This window comes from Leptonychotes weddellii, chromosome 14, assembly GCF_054177405.1.
Source record: "Leptonychotes weddellii isolate Sample4059 chromosome 14, ASM5417740v2, whole genome shotgun sequence".
In the NCBI taxonomy this organism is placed as follows: domain Eukaryota; kingdom Metazoa; phylum Chordata; class Mammalia; order Carnivora; family Phocidae; genus Leptonychotes; species Leptonychotes weddellii.
Window position 1 is genome coordinate 73126525 of NC_138382.1, and position 10698 is coordinate 73137222.

The following is a 10698-nucleotide window of genomic DNA, read 5'->3' on the forward strand; positions in this document are numbered from 1 at the left end:
CATTCATGACTCCAGTGAGTGCTTCCTGTGTGCCAGGCTTTACCCAGGATATACTGTAAATGGCTGAGGACAAGCAGAGCTGATCCTTGCCCTCATGGAGCTGACCACACTCAACGAACAAATAATCCTCACCATGGCATCTCCTCCGGCAAGACCCTGCCTCTCTCCTAACACTGGGTAGAAACCCTGTGCACATTCCTCCGGAAACGTTTCAAAACACTCCCCAGACTGAATAGCCTCTTGATCGGTGAGTTCAGTTGCAAGGAGAACTAGATGCAGTCGCTGTCTTAGAGGCTGGTTGTCGCAGAACACCCAGGCACAGAGCTTTGGTCGGGCATGCTGCGGAGGACTCTGAGATGGAATGAGAGAGTAGGGTCAGAATGTTCACAGTATTTACTCCAGAGGCTTTTTTAGTTTTAATTTCAGTGTTAAATGCAAGTACAGCATGAGCGAGAGCTACATTTTCATGGGTGTTGAGAACTTGTACCATGGACCACCTCAGAGTCCTGTGCTGCACAAGGGTGGGTACACTGGGGGCAGCCCCCAAATCCCTGTTTGCAGCAGCAACGGGAAGGATCATCTGTCCGTTCTATAATCGTTCTTCTCTTTACCTATTTCTGAACGACTGTGACCATTCAGTAATGAAATATTAGTAATTAATTTATTAGTATGGTATAATCTTTAATAAATTTCGTGCCAAAATGCATGGTTTTTCACTTAGCATTCAAAATGTTGCGTAGAGAGTAGTTTTCAATTTCTTATGTATTCCTCAAAGTAAGTTGAAAATCAGTTTCTACATTTTAATTTGTTTCTTGTTAAATCTGTTGCACTCTCCTGGGCTGTCTTTTTTTTCCAGCAGACCCCCCCCCCCCGCATGCAGTTGTGTGAGGACTTTCTCTAATTCTTGTGAATTGTCTCACCCACAATAACCACTGAACATCAGCCCTCAGTGGGATTCTTTAGATTTTTGGTGAAGTATTTTGTTACCTCAGTCTTGTATCAAGTTGCTGTATTTTTCAGCTTGTTACACTGATAATTGTTTCACTAATTAAATACTTTAATGTACAAACATCTTTGTTTACTTTGAAATTAAATGTGTTTTCCAATGAACATTGCTCAATTTATTATTCACGTGCATTCACTTAGTAAACCATTGCTGTGCCAGATACAGAGATCAAGGAGGTCTAGGGCACTCAGAGCTCAGCTTAGAGGTTACTAGAACATAAATGACATATGGGAGCAATGCCTTCAGGAAGGGACAGAGTCAGTGCTTTGGGCACTCAGAGAGGGAGGTGGAGGATCTGGGGAGGGGACTGGGGCATTTGGAATTCATTTCAGAGATTGCTGAACACATGGAGGACGGGGGAGGCAGGAAGACAGAAAGGAGAAGGAGCAGGATGAAGTTGGGAGAAGCAGCCAACCCAGTCTCACTGAATAAAGGATTTGGGGGAGTAATGGGATCCAGGTCTGAAAAGATACGTTGGGGGAGTTCAAGATGTTAGGCAAAAACCAGAAACCCACTCTAGTTTGCTTAAGAAAAGGGGGACCGTCTTACAAGGCTGTCTCATGGAAATGCATGGAAGGACAAAGGTGGAGTCTCAAGGGGCTGGAAGAAGTGGAAAGCTTCCTACCTCTTTCTCTCTCCCCTTCATTCTCTATCCAGATTGGCTTCTCTGCTGGAATGTGCAGCAGCAATGAAGTCCAGGCATTACAGTGAAAGCACTGGGAAAGTCATGAGGGAGTGTGTGCCAGTTACAGGATCCAAATTGATCATGGGAGCCCCGGCCCTGCTTGCCTCAGTTTCCCGGCTAGTGCAATGGCTGATTCTCCAAGCACAGGCTCCCACACACACTCCTGAAGCTCTGGTCCACCACCCCAGCAGAGCCACACCTCCCTACAAGCCCTGCTTGCTGAGGGGCCCTAACTTACCTCCTCCTCACGATTTAGATGGCACAGTGACCCCCAACTTTACCCAGGTAGGGACGCTGCCCTCAGCCCCGGTGCAGTGCTCAAGGGCTCTGAGACGGATGCATCTGACTTGGGGAGGAGGCGAGGAGGGTGAGGTGCGGAGGTTGTCACAAAGCTGGAAAGAGTACATCACATCCAGTCAAGACCTTAACCCACGACTGGTCACCTGCAAAACTCCAGCCCCTCATTCTCACTGCGTCAGGCGCCACAAACGGCCACCCGGAGACAGCAGTACTTCCACTTAATGGATGGAGAGATCCGTGAGCTAACGCAGACTACCGTAAAATGCCTATTTAGCCTTGAGGGCAGGTATCCTACCCCTGCGCATCGCCCTCCCGGGCGCAGGTGAGGGGGTGTGGGCGGGGCCGTGTGGTGGGCGGGGCTTGGGGGAACGCGGGCTGTGGGCGGAGCCCTGTCCGAGCTGGGTTGAAGGCAGCGGTAGTGAGCCGGCCCTTATACTGGGGGCTTTAGAGAGAAAAGGGGACTCCGTGCCTGTGGACGGGACACGGGGAAGGGCGGCCCCCAGAGGGACGCTGCTACGTTAGAAGCGGCCAGGAGGCACTGAGGTGTGGAGGGACGACGCTCGAGGGAGCTGACGCTTTGGGTGAGGGCAGAGGCCGCGCGGGAGCTCAGTAGTGGAGGAGTAGGTGGGCGGGGCCTGGGTCTGTGCTGAGGGACTAGGAGCGGGAGGGGCGTGGCCTCGGCCGGACAGCGCTGAGGACAGGGTGGGCGTTTTGGGTGTCTGGGCCCGACGGAGGTGAGGAGAGCCCACCCCCCGACCCGGTGGGGCTGGCATGTGGAGGGCATGGCTGGAGCTAGGGGCTGGGGCGGGACCTTGACCCGGCTGAGGAGCACGGGGAGGGCTGGGGCTGAAGTTCGGAGCGGGGGCGGGGCGGGGCGGGGCCTAGGCCTGGCTGAAGAGCAAGGGTGGGCGGAGCTGAAGTTTGGGGCGGGGGCGGGGCGGGGGCGGGGCGGGGTCTGGACCCAGTTGCGGGGCAAGGAGTGGGCTGGGCTGAAGTTCGGGGTGGGGCTGGGGCGGGACCTGGGGCCGGCGGTGGCGCGCGGGGCGGGGCGGGGCGTGCGAGCCGAGCGGCCGGCCGAGCCCCGCCGAGGCCCGAGCCCACCCGAGTGCGCCCGAGCCTGCGGCCCCCGCCCGGGGCGATGGAGCCGGAGCCCGGCGGGGCGGCCGCTGCGCTTCTGCGGCAGAAGAGGGCAGCGCTGCGGCGCAGGGGGTGCAGCTTCGAGAGCCCCAGGTACCGCGGCCCGGGAGGGGTGCGGCCGGGAGGGGCGGAAGCGGGGAGCCGGCCACGTGGTGGGTGGGGGGCGGTCTTGGGGGGACCGAGGGCTGCGAGGCCGCGGCGCGGGAAGGGGTCTCTGCGGGGCGGGGGGGCTGAGGGGATCCGGCGAGGAGCCAGGGCTGAGCGGCCGGGGGTCGAAGGAGGGGTGCTGGGCCGCCCGAGCGGCAGGTGCGGGAGGGGGTCGCCCCAGAGAAGAACGAGCGAGCGTCGGGAACCCAGACCGGACGAAACGCCCCCAAAGCGTCGGTGCTGAGGCAGGCCCCGAGCGGAGCCGGGCTCCGGGCAGATTTCGGGCTGTGGAGAATGTGCCGTGCCGCCTCTTGTAAATGCTCAAGGACAAGGTCGGGAGATAGACCCCCGAAGTCCCAGGGAGGTCTGCCTCCTGCGGGAGCCTCTCTGCGCTGCCCCAGGACCCAGGCCAGCTCCAGCCTCCCCAGCCGGGCTCCGCAGGTAACGCACACCTGCTGCCTCACAGCCCCGCCCATCCTGGCGCGGTGTGGCCCCCCCAACATGCCGGGCCCCTGGGGCCCCTCTGACCCGCCGACGCCTTTCCTCTGCGGGGGCAGCCCTTGCCCATCCCGGCCCCCCTCGTTTGGCCTGGGAACTCTCCTGAAACTGTCCTGTTGGGTTCCTTCTCCCTGGAACCTTGCTCACAGACACGCTTTCCACCCGCTCTGCTCTGCCAGCCCCATTCTCTCAGCGGGCATTTTCTTAACTCGGAGTGCCTCCTCCCGCTCCAGCCTCGCTAAAGTCGGCCCTGCCTTTTTCCAGCGCCTCCCCCCCCCCGCCCCAGATGACTCCAGTAGCCTCCCCACCAGACTTTCTGTTTTTATTCTTCTACCTCTCCAGTCCACATCCTCACTGGCCACTGGAGGGGTCTTAGCACGACCCGCCTCTCCAGGAGCTCTCCATGTCTCACAGCAGTGATGGGGACTGGGGTGGGGGACAAAGAGAAAGATAGGAGGTGGGATTCTGGCCCTCACTGAGGCCGAAAAGGAGAATCAGCAGCTAGGCTGACAAACCAGGATCCTCAGTATGCGGTGGGAGGCCCTTGCACTGCTCACCTCACCCCTAGTGCCCCGGCCCCCAGCAGTACTGATGAGAGTGTAAGCCTCTTCAGGGCAGGGACCACCCCGGTCCTGTTCACTGCTCTGTCCCCAGAGCCTGCCCCAGGCTTGGCCCACGCAGACATTTACTATCTCTTGAATGAATAAATGCCTGACCAGCTGGTAATTCTTTCCCTATGCTGTGCTTTTCCTCATCTGTGCCTTTATTCCTGACATGCTCTTTGCTCTACTTAGAAGAGTCTTTTTGGCTAACACCTGTCCCCTCTTCCTCTGGGAAGTCTTCCCTAAACCCCAGGCTGAGCTCTGTGCTGTATCAGTAATCTCTGTATAAATCTGCTATTCCACATACCACTGTGTGTAATTACCTGGATAATACATCTCCTGCACTAGACTGGGAGAACCAGGCAAATAGGTTCTCTGTCCTGTTGCTGCTTACATTTGCTGCTGGAGCACGGGCGGATGGGAAAAAATGTACCAAGGGATGAGGCTGAAGAGATGAGCCAAAAGCTGAATTCAGGCCTGAGGTAGAACATTTAGGTCAGTGCTGTCCAACAGAACTTTCCACAATGATGGAAACATTCTACTGTCTGTGCAGTGGGATACCTCAGCACTAGCCACCTGTGGCCCTTGAGTCCTGTTGAAATATGGCTGGGGCAACTAAGGAACTCAATTTTAAATTTTATTTGACCTTAAATTAAATAGCCACATGTGACCAATGTTTATGATATTGGATAGCGCCAGTTTAGAAAATTTTTCTCTGCCTCCAACTTCTCACTTTTATCACCCCATCCTTTGTCTCCATGACCTCCCACCTGAAAGACGAAATGATTTCTCCAGAGGTTTTCTTCTCTATTTAAAACTCCATGGTAATACCATATAAACCTTAGAAATAATGCTTACCACGTTTCTGATTTTATAAAAACAACTTATGTTTGTTGCAAGACAATTTAAGCTATTTTTTTTTTAAAGATTTTATTTATTTGACAAAGAGAGAGTACAAGCAGGGGGAGCGGCAGGCAGAGGGAGAGGGAGAAGCTGGCTCCCCACTGAGCAAGGAGCCTGACACAGGGCTTGATCCTAGGACCCTGGGATCATGACCTGGGCCGAAAGCATCTGCTTAACCAACTGAGCCACCCAGACAGCCCATTAACCCATTTTTTATTATCAGACTTGCCGTGCATTACCAGTTTTCACTTTTACTAAGTCACATCAAATCTGTGTGCATTAGTCTGTGTATAAAGAGGTAATCAGGGGCACCTGGGTGGCTCAGTCGTTAAGCGTTTGCCTTCGGCTCAGGTCATGATCCCAGGGTCCTGGGATCGAGTCCCACATCGGGCTCCCTGCTCGGCGGGAGGCCTGCTTCTCCCTCTCCCACTCCCCCTGCTTGTGTTCCCTCTCTTGCTGTCTGTCAAATAAATAAATAAAAATCTTAAAAAAAAAAAATTAAAAAATATAGAGGTAATCATTTCCTTAAGATAAGTTCATAGAAGTGATGGAAATGATTGGATCTAAGAAAAGGGACATTTTAAAGGCTTTTGAAGCATAATGCCAAATGGCCCACCAGGAGGTCATACCAGTTAACAGTTCTCCCAAGAGCATATAAATGTGCCTGTTTTTCCCACCCACAGTGCAAGGCATTATCATTTATAAATATTTGCTAAAATGGTCCATTTCTTTGGTAGCGAGGTGAAACTTTTTTCTCATATTTATAATTTGTATTTCTTTTGAAAATGAGATCTATTTGCATGCACTTTGTCCATTTTTCCTTTGGAGTGTTTATCTTTTCCTTATTGAATTGAAGCACTTTTTATTTATTAAGGAAATTAATTTTTGTGGCCAAATATGTAGCACATTTCTTACAGTTCATTATTTGCCTTTTAACTTTGTTTACAGTGTTTTTTGAAAAGTTTTTATTGTTATTTTAAAAAAATTAGTCAAATCTATTTATTCCTTCTGTTTATGCTTAATTAGAAAATAATTTCCTAACTTGAAACAGATCAATGTTCATCTACAATTTCTTATTTTTGTTGCTTTAAAAAAAAATTCCTCTTTAATCCTTTAATCCAGATTACCTCACTTTTAAGGGAACCTATTAACAGCTGTCTTATATTGGGTTGGCATAATGGACAGTTAGGGCCAGGAGAAGAAAAATCACCTGTGAACAATCTTTTTTTTTATATATATTTTATTTATTTGACAGAGAGAGACACAGCAAGAGAGGGAACACAAGCAGGGGGAGTGGGAGAGGGAGAAGCAGGCTTCCCGCCGAGCAGGGAGCCCGATGTGGGGCTCGATCCCAGGACCCTGGGATCATGACCTGAGCCGAAGGCAGACGCTTAACGACTGAGCCACCCAGGCGCCCCACCTGTGAACAATCTTAATTATACAAGTGTGTGGGTCCCTACAGCTGATCTGTTGTTCCAGAAAGACCAGGGTGGGGATGGGGTGTATGGATGTTCAGAAAGTTCTGCAGGTGATTCTGACAGACAACCAGGGATGAGAGCCTCAGGCTCACTTGTGGGCACGCTGCCAGATTAGCCTCCATTACTACAAAGTCCTCAATTACTTCTCATTTCCTGTTGTGTCAAGTTTAAATGCCACCGTCTCATGTGTAGGGCCTTTCAGAATCTGGCTTAACCATATTTACTCAATCATGTTGACATCAGGAAGAAACATCATGACTTTCAGAATGGCAACTGTCTTTGCTAAATATCCTGTGTCAGCTCAGTTAACTGGCGGGCAGACACAGCTCGCGATGAGTGTAAAGGAGCAACGTGGGGCATGGCCCAGGCTTTAGGAATCCAGGCAGGTGGCAGTTAGAGGAGCTGGGAAATCTGGGGGCCAGAGGGCAGGACATTGACGCTGTTAAACCACATGCCCTAGATGTGTTTGTCCTCATTTTGTAGACAGGCTTCTCAGTGCTCAAGAACAAGGACTTTGGAGGGAGACACACACGGGTTCAAGTTTTTGTCTTTTCACTTGTCACGTGTGTGGCCCTGGCCAGGTTGCTTAACCCTCTGACCCTTGATTAACTCGTTTGTAGAATGACAGTAACACCTAGCTCACAGGACTGATGTCAGGTTTAAATGAACTGATTTATGCAAAGTGCTAAAAACAGTATCTGGCACAAAGAGTTACCAAATGGCAACTTTTCCGGACAAAAGTGATTCACGTTTATGCACAAGTTCTCACCCTTTCCCTTCTCTTGCTTCATTAACATTCTAGCTTTACCCATTCAATTTTTCCTCCTCCCCCACCCTCAGGGCAAGGTCCTGCCCTTGTTCTTTTTTGCGTTTTGAGCTGCAGATTTAGGAAGAGAGGGATTGAAGAGAAGAAGAGTAGATACACAGGGCACTGGTTAGAACTGGCTGATAAAAAACTTTAAGGGGGTGTTTAGAGGTGAGAGGTACAGAGACACCTATTTTGGGTGAGGGAGGCTAATAAGTCTTCCTGTTGTTTTTGTTGCTCAGAGATTTATTTTAAGAAATATACCTGTTGTCTTTTGTGACTTTGTGGTGATCAAGAAATACAGTGAATGAACTTGAGTTATTTTAAATCACTATTGCTGCGCTCTGTCATTTTGGCTGCAACCCTTTATAAAGCCAAACCCAGATGTAATGGCACACATATATGAGCTGCGGTATTAATCAGGGTTACACAGTCGGATTGAATTTGAAAGACAAATTCTAAAGATCACAGACTGTCAACACTGAATGGAACTGTAGACATCACTTAGGTTATCATCTCAGAGCGCGGTTCTTTAAGTGTGGCCCCTGGACCAGCAGCATCCACTTGTTAGAGATGCAAATTCTCAAGCCCAAGCCCAAGTGTACTGAATCAGAATCTCTGGGGATGGGGCTCAGGAAACTGTGTTTGGGAACCAGGACGCTCTCATCTAATACGTTGATTCTCAAACCTAACATATAGGAGAATCATCAGGAGGGCTTCTTTGAAACGGTTCCTTGGACCCCACCTCCACAGATCCTGATTCACTAGGTGGCGGTGGGTCTATGAATTGTATTTCTAACAAGCTTACAGTACTGCTGGCCCAGGAACAGACTTTGAAAACCACCCTGCTAGGGCAATGCAGGCATCTTTTTTTATAACAGCCCTCCCAGCTGGTCACTTTCCGCTTATTACGTCTAAGGTCAAGGAGCCCCTACTGCAAGCCTTTTTGGTATTGGGCAACTCTGTTGCCTTTCCCTAATAGCACAAAGGCCGCCTCATTATGTTGACCCCCCATCATTCATGATTCTGCTTTGATAGCTGCTTGCAGCAACAATGTCTGGGGTTGTGACGCCAGGTGAAAAGCGGTGGCTTGGATTGTGGGGCGTAGACTCAGTGGTCTAGTGGTTCTTATTCCTGGCTTATTCCCAGTTGCGATCATTGAAAGTTCTTGAGCTACAAGCAGGAGTAGTAATGCATCACATCTTTTCTGATTGGTGCCTGACCTAAGTTGTTAATACTTTTTAAGATTATCGGGGTTGGTGAATGACAAGCAGAGAAAAACTATTGGTTCGTGGAATTTGCAAAATTGTGGAGTAGACCCAAGCTTTGGCAGAGGGTAGATCCAGGTGCTCAAATTATGTCATCCGTAGGCTTTCTTCATTTTCTGGGTCGACTGTCTTTCCTCATGCAGGCAAAGAAAGTTAACTATTTCACGCTTACTTTCTACCAGCGTACCATCCCAGCAGAAAGACATTGCCTCTCTCTCAATAGTTCTAGAGCATGTTTCCCAAGCTTGACATTCATTGGATCTCTTGGGTTGTATGCTCATCCCTGAACTAGTCGTTTTGGGTAGAAGGGGGTAAAACATACTCATTGGCTGGGCTCGGTCAAGTGCCCAATGCAGAACTGAGAGATTAGATCACTTCCATCCATAGAGACCAAGAGGCAGTGATAGCCCAACGGAAAATCCACAGTGCTATTACCAGAAGAAGTGGAATGGATACTGGGTTGACCCCTCCCCCAAAAAGTGCCATTACATCTGGGAAGCTTTCCACAATGGACACCCAGATGCCACCCCAGAGTCACAGCATTGGGTTTTCTGTATTTTTTTAGTTCTCATTGGAAAAGACTACCTTAGTTGAGCGTTTGAAGTATGCTTACTAAGTTTAACCACAGTGGGTGCAGAGTCCTACATAGAAGAGATTGTGAATCACAAAGAGAAAACATACTTTCTGCTTTCTCAAATATTGCTTCCTACACAGTAGCTTCCTTGTTAGTAATGTATATAGCCTACACCTTGTGAGAACAAATTTGATGCCAGGACAAATGCTTTCTTGTTCCTGAACATGGCTTTTGAGGCCAAGCTAGGATCCGAAAGAACAATTATCCATTATGCATTGTGGTGCCTTCTTCTTCCATATGTTTCTTCTAACTTTCAGATTCTTGGATTTTTTTTTTTCTTTTTTTCCAGGAGACTCTTTCCCCTGCCAGGTAGTTTTATAAACAATTATCTTAATGTGGGCTGTTTTCATAATCTTCATTTCTCTATATTATGTAGTTATTCTTCTTGTTTGTTTCGGGCCCTTAAGTATTTAATCACAAATAAATCTGCTGCTGTCAGTTTTCTTTTGGAAAAACAGCAGTCTTCCTGGAAAGGATTATTAAGAGCTGTCTTGTATTAGGCTGATATAATGGACTCTTAGGGCCAACAGAAGAAAATTAATTTTCATATTATGTCTGTTCTCCTAAGAGAAGGGAAAAAACAACTTTTATTATTCACCAAGAGTTTAAGTTAATACAAACCAGCTTCCTTTCTCAGAGGAAGACAATAGTCAAATTCGTTTTGCTTTAGAAGATTAATAAGAGAAATTATGTTTGGTTGTCTGGTTTCCAGAGTTGAAGATCTGAACAGAGATGGAGCCCGACAAACAATGCTGTAAGAAAATTATAAGAGATTTAGCCTGTACAGTGAGACTCACTGCTGGTTTTCCTGTGGGGGAAAAAAATTCTGAAGCAGCATATGCAAGCGTAGAGGTGTGGGAAAATGGGAGCCACACAGCTGCTTGTCCCTAGAGCTAGGATCATAGAGGACAGGAAGCGAATGAGAGTGAGCAATGAGATGTCGCTGCCCAAGGAGGTTTATGTTAAAGGCTGCTCCTGCAGGAGCGCTTGTAAACGTAAAAAAAAAGTCCATCGGGAACATATCAATACAATACTAATAATTTGATGCCAAAAAGATTAGACAGATTGGGGGTGCCTGGGTGGCTCAGATTGGCGTCTGCCTTCGGCTCAGGTCATGATCCCAGGGACCTGGGATCGAGCCCCACGTCTGGCTCCTGGCTCGGCGGGGAGCCTGCTTCTCCCTCTCCCTCTGCCTCCCCCCTGCTCATGCTTGCTCTCTCTCTCTCTCTCTCTGT

At 49.4% G+C, this 10698-nt stretch overlaps 1 protein-coding gene across 4 annotated transcripts in view; it reads left to right on the top strand.

Annotated features, from left to right (window-relative positions):
• The first annotated feature begins 2409 nt into the window (after positions 1–2409).
• The window catches only part of GARNL3 (GTPase activating Rap/RanGAP domain like 3), a 144642-nt gene continuing 136353 nt past the window's right edge, over positions 2410–10698 (top strand). The window contains exon 1 of one of the 4 annotated variants that reach the window (XM_081803634.1): positions 2410–2572. Coding sequence is in view for 1 of the 4 variants with exons in the window: in XM_081803633.1 (XP_081659759.1) it covers positions 3130–3221 (92 nt within the window). In the remaining 3 variants the exon portion in view is untranslated. Of the gene's footprint in view, positions 2573–3072; positions 3222–3598; positions 3717–10698 lie in introns of those variants that run through there. The other 3 variants (XM_081803638.1, XM_081803633.1, XM_081803637.1) reach the window with 3 other exon arrangements.